This window comes from Geotrypetes seraphini, chromosome 1 (genome assembly GCF_902459505.1).
Source record: "Geotrypetes seraphini chromosome 1, aGeoSer1.1, whole genome shotgun sequence".
Classification (NCBI taxonomy): domain Eukaryota; kingdom Metazoa; phylum Chordata; class Amphibia; order Gymnophiona; family Dermophiidae; genus Geotrypetes; species Geotrypetes seraphini.
Genome location: NC_047084.1, coordinates 475,389,552 through 475,405,410, shown reverse-complemented (window position 1 = coordinate 475,405,410; position 15,859 = coordinate 475,389,552). Strand labels below are relative to the sequence as shown.

Below are 15,859 nucleotides of genomic sequence, written 5' to 3'. Positions count from 1 at the left end.
TAGTAATGATTATATAAGAATGGGGAAGGGAGGGGAATGTATATTATATGGATTTAAGAAATGAAAAAAAGGGGGAGGGTTATATTTTATGTGATAAGATGAATTATTTGTAATCACAATTTTTCATGTATTAATTGAAGTTTTATGTACAATTAAATTATTGTATGAATGAAAAATTTATAAATAAAATATTTAAAAAAAAAAAAAAAAAGAAAGTGGGGAAGTTAGATGGGATTATTACCTATTTTTTAAGTTAACTATGCATAATTTTTCTTGTGATGGAAATTTCAATAAAATTATTTTAAACATAATAGCATCTCTTACCTGGGATAGACTTGACTCTTCTTTGTAAAGAAGAAGATCTTTTGTAGTCAGCTAAAAACTTGAATAAATCTTCATCACTAAGCCGGTCTCCTTCCTGTCAGGAGAGACAACAAGATCATTCCTTTCCCTTGCAAAACATGATTAAAAGTGTAATAAAAAATGAAGCTGGGAAAGAAGCATCAGCCAACTGACACAGGATATGGACACTATGGTAAAGGAAGATACCCCCTCCCTGCCCCCCTCTCCCCCCACACACAATAGCATTGCTGAATAAAGTGTCAATAACAAACAAACAAATTTAAGACATCTTCTCCCAGTGTTGTTAATAGCTGTTAGGCATGAGCCAGCCTTGGGTAACACCTGTTTTCCAGGAGAAGCTATCCTGCCTTTTGCAATGCTGGTTCTAGCCAGTCCTATCTACCCACTGAAATTAGTCCAGCAGATCCCATAATGTTAAGGAAGTTTGTCAGAAATCAAGGACTGGATACTGTCTCTCTCCTGGAACTGCTGTAGAGAACTACTCTAAAGACTTTTCTTGTGCCATGTTTCTAGCTCTATAAGTGATGGGGAAATTATTCTGGAACCCTTGTTTAAACGTCCCTAATACTATAAGTTCTAGGGAAAATATTCTAGAACTCTCGTTAAATTCTTCACTTCAAAGCCCTGAATCATGTGACATTCCAAGCTACAGTGATGTTTACCATGTTTACTAGCCATCCTGATTGTCTTTTTTTTTTTTTTTTTTAATTTATTTATTAATTTTTGCATTCTTACAACAAGTGAATAATACATATTTAATTACAAACAAATCATCTTATCCTAAGTAATAAGTCCCTCCCCTTTTTCCCAATTTTTATTTCCATATAATATACATCCCCCAACCCACCCCTATATATCTACTACCAAAGTGCTATGTACTAAATTAAATTATACATTTTGGTGGAACTCTGTATGTCATATATATAAAATGGAAAAGGTGTTAGCTTTACAACAAGGGAATCTTCATAATTTCAAGAAAATTTGGGAACCATTGACTAATTATTCTAATGATCAGACTTCATAGCCATCCTGATTGTCTAATAGGATGTAAATTCTTTGGAAAAGAATCATATAATTTCTAACCCAAAATATCAGGAACATTAAAACAATATTTCAGGATTCTGGTTTTTTTTTCTTTTTCAAGTATTGTTAATACTGGGGGAAGCCACTGCTTTCCCTGGATCGGGAGCATGGAAAGTTGCTACTCTTTTGCCAGGTACTAGTGACCTGGATTGGCCACCATGAGGAAGCACTACTGGGTTTGATGAACCATTGATCTGACCCAGTAAGCCAATTCTTATGTTCTTATGAACCTTGAGTTGGAGAGCACCAGTCTTCAAAGAGGAGCTAAGTTGCCTCTTGGGAGCCTAGCTCTAGCCAGCTCATTCCCAGCTGTGTCAATGTGAGCAAGTGTAAAGTGATTCCTGTGGGAAAAAGGAACTCGAACTATAGCTATGTGATGCTGGGTTCTGTGTTAGGAGTCACTGCCCAGGAAAAGGATCCAGGTGTCATTGTTGAGGATACGTTAAAACCCTCAGTTCAATGTGCATCAGCGGCTAAGATAATAGACCTGTAAACGAAGGTCCGAAACCAGATCCAACAACCACCAATGGGCCAGGTCCGGCACAAGTTCCCCAGTGGTTCAGTGGAGAGTGGAAAGTAAAGAAAGAGGAAGAGAGACATCCCTCACCAAAAGAATAGAAAGAAGCTAAGACTACAACAGGAGACAGGGTGACCCATGCCAGAGACACACAAGCCCCCCTCTGGTCCCAGCACATGCCAGAGACACACAAGCCCCCCTCTGGTCCCAGCACAAAAGGGGAAAGAAAAATCCAACAGCTCTGGAAATGGAGAACAGGAAGTAGGGAAAGAATCAACAAGGAATAGAGCAAAAGGAGAAAGAAAAAGAAAATAAAAGAAGAATGCAGGCCTCCCAACATAGCTCGTCTACAAATCGCCAAAGGTCCTTCAGGGCTCTGCCATCGGGATAACCAAAGGAGAATGAAGGTGGGACTCCCCATTACATCCACGAGGAATCCCCGGTGCACCTCCAGCAACAAAGGAGAAAAGTCACCACCCGACCCGATCCCAACAAGCAGAAGCTGGAACAGCGGCCGGGGACCCTCCAGGGATCACCCAGGCAGATTTTCCAAGAAAGTACGGACCTCCTCCGGGGTGTTAAAGTAAACAGCCTTATTTTCATGGAACACCCTTATCTGTGCAGGGTATTGGAGCGCAAACCGGATCTGGCGCTGGTGAAGTTGAGTGCAATACGGCGCCATGGCTTGTCGCTGCTCCGACACTCGAGCTGAGTAATCCTGGAACACTAAGATCCGCTGACCCTCGTAAGACAGGTTCCCCTTGGCCTTGCAGCAGGTAAGCAGTTGATGCTTGTCGACGTAGTTCAATATATGAGCCACGACCGGCCGCGGCCTACAATCCCCTTCGTGGCGTACTCCTAGCCTGTGCACCCGCTCAACCAGCAGCGGGGCTCCGCCTGTATCCATATTCAGCTCCTTTGGTAACCAAGTGGATACCAGCTCCCGGAGACCAGCGTCGATGATTGATTCCGGCAGCCCAATCAGGCGAAGGTTATTGCGGTGGCTGCGGTTCTCCAGGTCCTCGGCCCGGTCCTCCAATCGCCGATATTTCTCTTCCAAAGTTGAGGCCCTAGCTTCTAGCGCTCCCTTGTGGTCCTTCTGAGCAGACACCCGCTCCTCTACCTGCTAAGTCGGGTAGCCTGCCGCTCCAGGATGTCTTTTATGCCATCCACAGTGGTCTGTAGGCGGGTCAGCTTATCATCAAGGATGGCGATGAGGTGTTTCTTAAGTTCTTCTATCGCCTCTGTCTGCAGCGTGACCATTGGACCCAGGAGCGCTCGAGCAGGAGTCAACGCTGCCATCTTTGCGGGAGTAGTAGGGCCTCTCGGTAACTTTCCTAATTTGGAAGTGCGAGCCGGCATACCTCGGGGACCAAGCCAAGAAAAAATATGAGCCAGTAGCCCACGAACTGAACCAGCATGAGATACCAAAGTAGATATCTAAGACAAAGATAGGTCCGGTATAAATGCAGAGATGCAAGCTGTAGGGTCGGGAGAGGTGAGCAAGCATGTCTGCTTAGTTCGAGTGCATCACGTGACCCCTAACTGGTTGCCATATCTTAATAAAGATATAGCAAATTAGAAAAGGTACAGAGAAGGGCAACGAAAATGGTAAAAGGGATGGGATGACTTCCCTATGAAAAAAGGCTAAAGTGGGGGAGTTATTAGCAAGCTATATCAAGCACTATTGGTGCAAACTAATCCTGTTCAATGGCATACCTCCCGTTGAGAGAAGCAGAGGGGCTCTAGAGTCCTTATGCACCCTTGGCCCTCTATTTTTAAACATTTGTTTAAAGTCTCCATTTCAGCTTCCTTAATGGAAAATGGTTAGATGATCTTTTATCAGTGGTACCTTACCCGGCTCGCCTCTCTAAGATGTTTTCTAATTGTTCTGAGCTTTGTTGGCAAAACTGTGGATCTTGGGGGACATTTTTTCATGTTTGGTGGGAATGTCCCAAAGAGCAAATGTATTGGTCTTCTGTGCTCATTTCTTTCAATACTTATTTGTAACAATCTTACCCTTTGCAACTGGACTATTGCTTGCTTCATGTGAGACCTTCTGGAGTTTCTAAACCAGACACATATTCTTGCCAAATGTTTGTGGCAGCCAAGCTCTTATTGGCTAGGTGGTGGAAAAAAATCTACAGTGCCTCCAGTTGAGCAAGTTTTGGTTAAATTGAACTATATACGTTTGATGTCAAAATTGACAGTGCTCAAATTGGGGCGTCTTGTTTTTTTTTTTCATAAGACTTGGGACTCTTAGGGCTCCTTTTACTAAGGTGCGCTAGTGTTTTTAGCGCACACACAAAATTACCGCACGCTAAACTGCACATTACGCTTCTAGAATAATGCCAGCTCAATGATGGCGTTAAGGTCTAGTGCGCGCTATTCCATGCGTTAAGACCCTAATGCGGCTTAGTAAAAGGAGCCCTTATTTGGCGTGCTGGTTCTCTAAGATTCTATTGCTTGATTCTATGCTGTATTGAGTTTTTTGGCTTTGGGCCCTGGGGTCTTCCTTTTTTTGTTGTTGTTTTTGCAGGATGGGTATTGTACTGCAAAGAAATGTGCGTATTTGGCTAGTGTTATTTTCTATGCTCTGGTGGACAAGTTCTTGAGTTAGGCGTCGTTGTGCACCTAACTTAGGCACATGCATTTAGGCCAAGAAAACCCTGGCATAAATACGGTGCGCCTAAAAGCTGGGACATCTAACACCTTACCTCACTTAGATGGCGCTAAGTGTGATTCTATACAGTGCACCTTTTATAGAATTGCATTTAATGCCGCATTAGTCAGCGGCAATTTTTTAGGTGACCTATAAAGATTTGGGGCCTCAATGTTTAAAGCCAACTGCCATTGCTTCTGGTTCTCAACTGCAGAATATTGTATTTTAATGGCTTGTAATAAAAAAACCACAGATAGAGTACCTGTTTAAAGAAGCTGTTGACACTAATGGTGGTAGGCTTGAAGTTGGATAAGGTGCAACCTTCCTCATACACACTGTTTCTGTCAGACAGTCTCCTAGCCTGAGCTGTCATCGTCTTCCTGTCTCCAGGGACTGCTCTCACTGCACAGGGAAATGAAGTACCCAAGTCACAAACGAAAATAAATAGATACATCAAACCATAAAAATATAAAAATACGACTGTTCAATTGCTTTTGCTACATAATATACCAATACAGTGTTATAAGCAGAAGGAATATTTAAAACAGTTCAAAATAGCACTTATTGTTCCTTAACCTGAGTTGGTTTTTGTTTTTAACTTTATTTATTGATCAGTAGAGACATTGAGCATAACCAGTCCACAGAACACTGCTGTATACAAATCATAACCAAAAATAGCAGAATACATATCAAGAGCAAACAATATCACTGAAATCCTCCTGGTGTACTCTTATCCAGAAGGATCCTAATTTGGTCATCATCATCAAGAATCCCGCTGAATTTTTAAATAACTGCAAACCCAACTTACCCATTCACACTCTTTCATTCTTCCACCATTTGCACACCCAATCCACTCCCCCCCTCCCCTTTCAGATATCCATAGAGCAGGGGTGTCAAATTTTGGTCCTTGAGGACCGCAATCCAGTCGGGTTTTCAGATTTCCCCAATGAATATGAATGAGATCTATTAGCATGCAAATAGATCTCATTCATATTTATTGGGGAAATCCTGAAAACCTGACTGGATTGCAGCCCTTGAGGACCGACATTTGACACCCCTGCCATAGAGTCTCAAAAATTTATTTCAGAAAAGAAAATAAGCCTTTTGGAATTCAAACTGGGATCAAATAAATTGTTTATTGGAAAATCATGCAGCGTTATCTTATGATACTGTGATATTTGGAATGTCTATGAGAAAAAAAGAGTCAGATATCATCGTGTAACAATAAACTTTTATTGATCATGACAGGAGTTGCCATAACTTTTGAAGATGCACCATTTAAGGAAGGGAGGTAGGGAGGGGTTGTTTTGATAAAGTGATGAAATAAAATTACTAATAGGGATGGAGGGAGGGGAGGGTAAGGATTCCTTTTATGTTTATATAGTATAATGATAAGATTTTCAAGTGTTTAACTAAGTGTTGTTCTTATGATTCTTGTACACTTGAGGAGAGGTTAAAAATGAATAAAGAAAAATAATGTTGGGAGGGAGGGAGGGTTAGGGGTTTATATATATACAATTGTTATTTGACTTGATGGATTTTTCAAGTGTTGTTTATGAGACTATGTATGATTCTTTTTTCTTGTACACTTGTTGATCAGTAAAAAAGAATATTTCATAGGATATACATTGATTACATATGTTATGGTAGGGTTGGGAGGGAAGGGGTTAAATTTTATGTATTATTTATGTATCAAGTGATGTATTTCATTTCAATTGTCAATTTATTGATACACTTGTTGTAAGATGTAAAGATGAATAAAGATCTTTATAAACCAACAATAACAGTGAACAGAAATAAGAGATGCATACATCACCGGAAAGAATTAAAATAGACATTAGGTCATGTGATTGTAGGGTCATAAGAATAGCCTTACTGGGTCAGATCAATGGTCCATCAAGCCCAGTAGCCTGTTCTTATGGTGGCCAATCCAGGTCACTAGTATCTGGCCAAAACCCAAGGAGTAGCAATATTCCATGCTTGTTAAAGAAATAAGAGTTGCATTTTTTGGCAGCATAAAGCTCATATCTGTAGAACAAACAAATATAGGTCCAGCATCTGGCATAGGTAACTTGTGAGAGGTCCTTCCAAGGTCCACAAATGATTTTTAATGCAGCAATGAGTAAAGAATCAAACAATATAGTATCAAAATCATTTAAAGCAGAATTGACATAAGAACTTTTCAGGACAATGGTTGCATAAGAAAACTGTGCCAAAACTGAACTTAGCAAGTACTTCATTTTGTACTAAACACAATTGGTGGCATAACCATGAGAGGGAACTGGGCCTCCCACTTTGAGCTTGGCCCCCTTCAAAATAAACATGTCCCTTGCTGTAGCTGGTGGGACAATTTGTTTTTCCATCATTTTGTCTATGTTCTACTAATTATCTTTCCAGGCCTCAGGAACTCCTGTTCTATCCCCATGGGAGTCCCATAGACCTGGGGTGATCCCCATGGGAGTCCCATAGACCTGAGGGGATCCCCATAGGAGCCCTGTAGACCTTGGGGGGAGGGATCCTTGCGGGGTCCCCATGGGACCCGCAGGATTCTCGCAATTCCCGTGCATACCTCTAAGTCCAGATTCCAGAGGAAGGGGGAGCAGCCTTGTTTTTGTGACCCTGCCTACTGATAACTCACAGTATAGGAATCATTATGATAGAGTCTAGACCAGGGGTGCCCACACTTTTGGGGCTTGCGAGCTACTTTTAAAATGACCAAGTCAAAATGATCTACCAACAATAAAATTTAAAAAAAACACAACGCACACTGTACACATAGAAAATGTTAATTATCATTCCTATTCCAGGGTTTTTCAAAGAGGTCAAAGCAGATGACTCTATGCACTATCACCTCAGTAACAACTATACAAAAATAGACAAATATACCCCCCTCCCTTTTTACTAAACCACAATAGCAGTTTTTAGAGCCCAGGGAGCTGCGCTGAATGCCCAGCGCTGCTCTTGACGCTCATAGGCTCCCTGCGCTAAAAAACTCTATTGCGGTTTAGTAAAAGGGGACCTTAGTGTAAAATATAGACAGCAGATATAAATTCAGACACATTTTGATCACTAAATTTAAAATAAAATCATTTTTCCTACCTTGTCTGGTGATTTCATGAGTCTCTGGTTGCACTTTCATCTTCTGACTGTGCATTCAATCTTTCTTCCCTTCTTTTAGCCTGTATGCTTCCTCTCCTCCAGACCTCGTTCCCTCCCCCAACTTTTCCTTCCTCTCTCCCTGCCCTTTCTTTCTCTCTGCCTCCCTTTCTTTTTTTTCTGTTTCTCTTATTTCCTTCTGACTCCCTGCCTGCCCTTTTTCTTTCTTTCTCCCTGCCCTCCCCCAAGCCACTGCCATCGGGGACCAGGACCCAAACCGCCACCAATAACAGGCCCGAAAGCCGACGACGCCCCAAGCTCTCCCTGCTTCAGCCGACCAGCATTCCTCTCCCCGACGTCAATTCTGCCCTCGGGGAGAGGAAGGCTGATTGGCCCAAGATCGCGATCGACCTATTGGGGGAAATGCTGCCGGGTCCTGCCTTCGCGGAAACAGAAAGTAGGCAGGACCCGGCAGCATGAAGAGCAAATGCTTCACTAACCTGTCTCCCGCCTTAGCCCATAGCGAACGCTTGCTTCAGGGCTCCCAATGTGTGCGTGCCGGCTTCCCTTCTCCCCCCCCCCCCCCCGGAAATAACTTCCGGTTTCGGAGGGAAGAGAAGGGAAGCCAGCACGCACACGTTAGAGACATGGAGCATAAGTTCGTTACGGGCTGAAATCTCCAAGCCGGTTTTTTGGTTTTTTTTTTTAATGTTCAGCAGCGGCGGCAGCAGCAGATGACAGCTGGGCGGACGGCCCAGCTAAAAGGCCCTAGAGAGAACACTGGAGAGGAAGGCTGATCGGCCTGGTAGATCAGGACGGCAACACGAGTCTATCACGGAGCCCGGGATGGGCTCCGCGATCGACTCGCGTTGCCTTCCTGAGCTACTGGTCCATCGCGATCGACGTGTTGGGCACCCCTGGTCTAGACCCTAACTTGTACCATACAATGTCAAAGAGATGTTCATTTAGAACATGTGTTGCATTGTCACTTACCATTCCAGCTTTCAGAGTCTACTGTGTCCCTTTCCAGTGTTGAAATATTAATGAAATTGAATAGGCCAATGGGAGCCCAAGCGAAAGGCATCTTGTACTTTCCTAAGCGCTGGCAAAATGACTCCGCCTGCGTCTTTAGCTTTTCAGTCTTCTCTTTACTCTAGAAAAGAAACACAACAAAGGGTCAAATTTTTTTCCCCAACCTGCACCATGCCCAGAAGGGGGTAGGTTTCTCTCTCAAAGAGGAGGGCTGGAGTTTAACTGTCAGCCTAGGTTCCTTGGGTATAACCAAAATGTTAAAGTTGCATTCATTGGCCACCAGCTTCCTGACAAAGCTCTGCTATTACAGTGACATCTAGTGTTCTGACAGGAAACTTTATAGAAACCTGCAACTTTCTTCTGCCAGAAGAATTCACTGCAGAAGTTGGCTTACAAAGGCAAGAAGAAAATGAGAAAGAGAGATTCAAAAGCTGTGGCACCCTGGTATGAGGCATAAGAAGAAAAACATTGTACAGTCATGTGCATAAATGTTTAGAATATTAGCGCATACATGTGTATGTGTCAAAAATCTACCTAAGCGCTGTTCTATAAATACATGTGTATCTTATATACTGTGCATTTTACAGGGGAGTGTATACATCAGCAGAGTCTGGGTGCAGAATGGGGGGGGGGGGACTCACAATTACGCACCTAACTTATAGAATACTTTGTTATAAATTGCTCTAAGCTACATGTTTATCTCTGGGATCTAGGTGCAAGCACACCATGGCCGATCGAAGTGTTTGCACCTAAACTACAGCCACCTAGCTAAGCAGTTATGTTAGCATTGTATAAAGAAAACAGTGCACCTATGTTCATCTACAGAATAGGCTTTTACCAGATGGCCAGTTTTAGAATTTCCTTCAGTATGAACTAGAGCTCCCGATTAATGATTCGAATCGATTTACTAATTCTGTTTGGGTGAATCAATTCGAATCGATTTGTTTTATAATAAAAAACGGACTCACAGATTAAGGCCTGCTCTTGGGCTTTCCCTCTGTCGGGGTCCTTCTAGCAGAGGGAAAGCCCAAGAGCAGGCCTGTGAGGATCGTTAGCAAGGGATGAGAAGTTATGAATAGGGTAATGGGGTAGAGTGCTGTGCTGTGCTGCTTCCTCTGCGGCTACGATTGGACATGCAGTGGAGGGCACCCCCCCACGTGGGGGTGGGGGGTTTGCTGCTTTTCACCACTGCTTCCACTGATGGGGGGAAGGGAAAGAGGATGCTGGACCTGTAGTGGGGGAGGGGCAGTTTGACTAGCTGAGGCTGGAGCTGGTGGGAGGGAAGAAAAAGAGGATATTAGCCTTATGGTTTGGGAAGGGGGGGGCAGCGCTGGAAGGGAGGGAATAGAAAAAGCGTGCTGGCCACATGGTGTGATGGTGGCTGGAGGAAAGGGAAGAGAGAGAGGGTGCTGGCCACATGGAGTAGAGTGGTAGTGGTGCTGGTAGCTAGAGGGAAGGGAAAAGAGAGAGAGTGTGGGGGGCTCGAAGGGAAGAGAGAGGTTGCTTGCTGCATGGGGTAGAAGGGGGACTAGAGGGAAGGGAGAGAGACATTGGACTGGGAGCTGGAGTTGGAGAGGAAGGTAGAGAGGGTGTTGACCCTTGTGAGGTGCTGGACCTGCAGGGAGGAGAAAGAAGGGAAGGTACAGAAATGAAAGATGGATGATGAGCATGGAGAAAGAAAATGTCAACTGGGAAGGAGACCCTGGTAAATAAGTTATCAGAAGACAAACAGAAACCTGCAGCATAGATTTCAATGGGTAGAATTGGTATCCATAAACCCCACAACGTTTGCGGGCAAGTTCAAAACCAGCACTGGCCAAAGAGTCTGCCTGCTGGAATTGGGCATCTCTGTAGTAGCAGCCTTCTTGACTACAAGGTTAACACTGTCACAAAAATTTATTTATACTATACCTTCCCTCCATCGCTTTCTTTTAAAACCATGTATGGCTCGGCACATTCTGCGATTTCTCCCTGCTGAAGGATTTTTTCAATCTGTAGAAAGATAAGTGTGTGACCCAATGGAGTAAAATCTCTGCCCCTCTCCCCCATCCAAAGGATAAAAGGGAAGACACTGTCCCTTGTTACTGCTCCTAGGATTTAGTAGGCTTCCACTATTTGTAAACAAAGTGGGCTCTGAGTAAGCTGCCTCAATTTTTCACAGTGCAGCAGTTCTGTAGAAGACATAATTCGTTCAACATGACTTTAAAGCATGGGTTCTCAAGCCAGTCTTCAGGACACACTAAGCCAGTCAGGTTTCCAGGATATCCACAAAGAATAGGCATGAAATACATTTATTTTTATTTATTTCTTCCATTAGTGCGTCGCACATAGCTATACAAGCTATGGGCGACATTACAGAGGAAGGGGTTAGAAGAGGGGAGGGAGGACTAGCAGGAAGGAGTGGAGAGGAGAGAAGCATGTAGAATATTTCATAGAAATTCCTAACTTTACAGATAGGAGCACCATCTATGTAAATGATATATAAACATTAAAGTAATATGTAAAAAGGAATAGAAGGGAGGAACCGTTAAATAATAGAATTCAGTTAATAAAATAAAAAGAATAGGGGTAAAAACAATGGAATAAAATTTAAAATAATTCATAAACTGGAAGAAAAAATAGAAAACCAAAATCAAATAAGTCTGGCAGAAGTCCAATTTCCTGAAGCATGTGCGTACAATGGAGGTGGTGCATGCAAATATACCTCATTCCTATTCATTATGGGTATCCCGAAAACCTAACTGGCTGGGTGTGTCCCAAGAACTGGGTTGAAAACCCCTGGAAGACTCTCAATTCCAGTGTCAGGAACACAAGAAAATTCTCTATATGTTTTTTGGCTATGACTTCATTTCAAATGGCCAGTTTTTATTCTTGTTTTCAGTGAAATCTCTCTTTGTGATTTGGACAGCATAATGTTTCCAAGTTAAATCCATACAGGTTCCCTTCTCCCCTCAGGCTTCTTATCACCCCGAAATATGGTTAGCATTCTAAAGCGATCCAAGCACAGGAAAACTCCTAACTTGGGTTTAAAAAAAATATGAAAAAATCCCTGCTGGTTCTACTTGGGAACAGCTGCATGGAAGCTGGGGGTTAAGATTCATTCCATCATTGGAAAGCAAACTAATGCTTCTTTATGCTCTGTCACGGAAAGAAAAAAAATGGGCAAAGTTGGTACTACCACCAAAGGGATTTCAGGAGATTTTGTCACCTCTCCCAACACCAGGTAAACTGCACATGGACCTGAGGTGGACCAAACAGCTGTTGGTACTGTTCTGTAGCACACCCATATATTTCATGAAAAAGTAATGGAACTCCTATATAACATATTCAAATCGACTGGGTAAAGCGGTTCCATGTATCTTCTTTGCTGAAGCTGTAACTCTAGGAAAACAAATACACACATGCACACACACATTATTTATCAACACACACACAACTGATCAACAACCAAAAAAATCCAACTGTCATGTGCCCAAACCAACATTTGCTCAATCCACCACCACACCTTTGTCGGAACAATGTTGTTACCTTAACGACTAAGTAGATATCAGAGGATGGGTAGGTGACTGATAACACTGCGGTTCTGGCCTGGCTAGAAGGGGCAATGCAGGGTGTGTGAGCTCGCAGGAAGCCTTTGAACTGTTCAGAGTTCAGGTCGCAATGGAAATTTTCCGAGATCTTGGGAAGAACAAAACCAGATAAATAAACAAAGAGTACGTAGCAATATTTCTGTCAGGACATATCCAGGATGGACAAAGACATAATGAAGCATTCAAGGACAGGCTTGACGTTATACTACACATTGGCCTCCATGGGTTTGTTTACAGTACAGTAGAAATATAGATGCAAGTTTTTACTAAGACTGGAAGCAAACAAAGGCTCCACATGAGGAAGTCTCTATGCTGCAGATTTTTCACCTTATCATTAATATCAGAGAACTAACATACTCTCTTTCATTTGGCAAGAGGGACCATGGTTAGTGGTAAAAGCATGACTCCCTCCACCATGCCAGTTTTCCTCCCTGTGTTGAAACTTTGTGAGTTCTGTAGGAGCACATTAATGAATAATCTTAATAATAACAGATTGAGAAGAACTACATTAAAGGACAGATAAACAGCAAAAAGAGGTCATAGAATTAGGCTACACCACCCACAGGTCTTATGAGAAAGCATTTTGAAATAAAAGAAAAAGTCTTCAATACAATTCTGCTCTTACCTTCTTCCTTTCTTTGATATCATACAGGGCTATGCTTGCGAACAGTGGCTCTATTTCTATGTCAAATCTGTTGGAGAAAAATGACACAAAGCACAGAGAAACAGTTTCCATCATTGTACTCAAGGGATAGCATATTACAGGCCTTAAGTCTTCTGGTTGTATTATGGGGTACTTGTATGTCTCCGTTAAAGCAGCTGCTTTAGAAATCTTGAATTTTAAAAAGATATTTCCATGAGGGGGGGGGGGAGGAACAGTGTTTTACTCACAAAAAGAACTTTACTGGTCAGACTATACTAACAGATTGCCTAATTCCATGAGGCTAGTATGCATATAAAATTTAGGCCCATTTTATAAGGACTAGTTTATGCCATGTGTCTTAACCAAAAGGAGCTCACTGATTTACCAAACTTCATTCTGTATAACTTCACAGTATTTTAAGGTCCTCAGCAGGCCACCACACACTCAAACCATCTCATTGTGTGGGGCTTTATGCTCCCATTCGTCATTGGACCCATCTATATTTTTTGTGTACATGTGTCGCAAATATTAATTTTTTAGAAAATTTTTTTTGTATAAATACATATATGCTAAAAGTACTTAGCTTGTGGATTCGACGCTAATCGGGAGGGTAGAAACATCAATCACCCAACATGTTTCGCCCATACAACTCAAGGGCTTTATCAAGGCTCCCTCTCCCATTCATAACCATTTTCTTCCACCATCGCGATTTTCGTTTAGATGCGATGGTGGGAGAAAATAGTTATGAATGGGAGAGGGAGCCTTGATAAAGCCCTTGAGTTGTATGAGTTATGAATGTGGATTTATATAGTGCGATTCTTTTGATTAAATATATTATCATTTATGTTTTGTTTCATAATAATTTATAAAGAATCGCACTATATAAATCCACATAAAACTATTTATAACTTGCAGCAATCTCTACTATCTATTTAAAGAGAGATCTAGGCTCTGTAGGACTATTTAATCATACTGTACATGATTGGAGACAAAGGGGGTCCTTTCACTAAAGTGTTTTAAGTTTTTCTGCTTATCATGCTTTACATGTACAAATTAATGCACAGTTAAGTTCAAAAGCCATTTGCAGCTGTCCATGGATATTTTGTATTCCCGTGTAGCTCAGATAACCTAATCACAAACTTTGGCTAGAGGCCACATACCAAAGCTTCTTCCAGAACCTGTAATTATGGACCCTAAGCTGGTGGCATAGCTCAATTTGGACTCAGGCCCACCCAAAATCAGGGCAATCTTGCTGTGGCTGGCAGGGACCCCTAAACCCACCAGCTGAAAACTTCCTTGCTCCTTCCTCTGACAACCAGCGCTCTTCCAAATGGCATCTGACAGCACTTGCCTGAAGCTGATGCTGACACTGGCCCCCTCTGCACATGCCCAGTTTTCACACATGCACAAGAACTCAGCATATGTGACCTGTCAGCAGCAGTGACTGTCCGGACACAATGCAGTTGACTACCACTTGGAAAAGTACTGGTTGCTGAGAAAAGGAGGTCTTCAGCTGGCAGGACTTGGGGATCCCTGCCAGCTGAAGTATTTAATATTTTAAAATTTGCAATGGGAGGGGAAGCAAACACCAGACAGCACAGAGCAGGGCCAAGGATGAATTCTGTGCCTGCCCACTCAAAATTGGCCATCTGGCTATGCCCCCATCCCTCTCCTGAGGCTACAGACATTGCATCTGCAACATGGTCAAGCAGGACTCAAACCTAGGTTCCCTCTGTGTGACAGGATGAAGCATCATCACTGAGCCACTGGGTCAATCCTCACATTTTATTCATGATTCCAGTTTCTATACATGAAATCTCATTTCCTTCTAATATCTTATGAGGACAACATGTAATGCTGGACAAGCTGTAAAGGCATACAACTGGTAGTTTAAGGATAAGCTGCACTCTTGGACCCTCCAAAACTACTCAGTTATGGATACAAAAAGGTCATTATTGACCTTGGTAATAGGTAGCAAATAGTTCCAATCCAAAATGATAGCTCAGTGTTGTGCACAGGTGGGTGAGCCCGGATTAGCTGTGGCTTGGAGCTAAAATCCAGAATCAGAACATGGGTTCAAAGCTCTGTGATGTGACACCGACAGCCTTCAAGTTGTTGGCCACACTTTCTTGTTTTCAGCAATCCCTCTTCATTGCTCCTCCAATCAATTTTATTCCTCAAGAATGTTCTTTCAGAGGCTATCCTTGACACCATTTCCCCTGGGGCTTTGGTTGCTTCCTGTGTTCTCAGGTTAGTCAGGTTTCAAGATGTTTGAGGGCCTTTAACGAATTATTGTAATGAATAGATACCATTTTTCCCTTAATAGTACAAGAAAGAGCAAGATTGGGAGGGGAGAGGGGGTAGTTTTTGGTCTTTCATTAATTGTATGGAATGGTAGGAAAGAATTTATTATATGGTATATGTGTTTTATATTTGTTATGAAAGGGATGGGAGAGAGGGAGATAAGCTTTATAAATTGAATTATTGCAGAATATTAAGTGTTGTATCCAAGTTAAAATGTTGTTACTTTTTGATGCACTTATTGAAAGTTCTAAAAATGAATAAAGACTATTAAAAAAGGAAAAAAAGAAAAATACAGTATGAAACTATGAGATAGTCTTCAATCAAGTAACAATTTTGTTGAACAAATAGGTCTTAACCAGTTTTCTAAAGGTGCAATAAGATGCAGATTGTTGAATCAGACCATCTAACCATACTTGAACTTTACCTGCCTAATAAGCCAATGATCGATCGGAATACTTTTTATAACGGCAGTTTTTCAGATTAGGAAACGTAAATAAACCAGTGCGCCGAATAGACCTAGTCGAACAGTACAGTTCGAAATGTTACGTTACTAATGGATAAGTGTTATC

The 15,859-nt window shown here is 42.1% G+C and overlaps 1 protein-coding gene across 5 annotated transcripts in view; it reads right to left on the bottom strand.

The window, feature by feature from the left end:
- The window catches only part of DOCK8 (dedicator of cytokinesis 8), a 414,444-nt gene that overhangs the window by 271,537 nt on the left and 127,048 nt on the right, over positions 1-15,859 (bottom strand). For all 5 annotated transcript variants that reach the window (XM_033924987.1, XM_033924968.1, XM_033924979.1 and 2 more), the window contains exons 8-13: positions 12,969-13,035; positions 12,282-12,431; positions 10,665-10,745; positions 8,715-8,874; positions 4,888-5,027; positions 325-418 (exon numbers count right to left, since the gene is read on the bottom strand). In XM_033924987.1, coding sequence (XP_033780878.1) covers positions 325-418; positions 4,888-5,027; positions 8,715-8,874; positions 10,665-10,745; positions 12,282-12,431; positions 12,969-13,035 — 692 coding nt within the window. The remainder of the gene's footprint in view (positions 1-324; positions 419-4,887; positions 5,028-8,714; positions 8,875-10,664; positions 10,746-12,281; positions 12,432-12,968; positions 13,036-15,859) is intronic.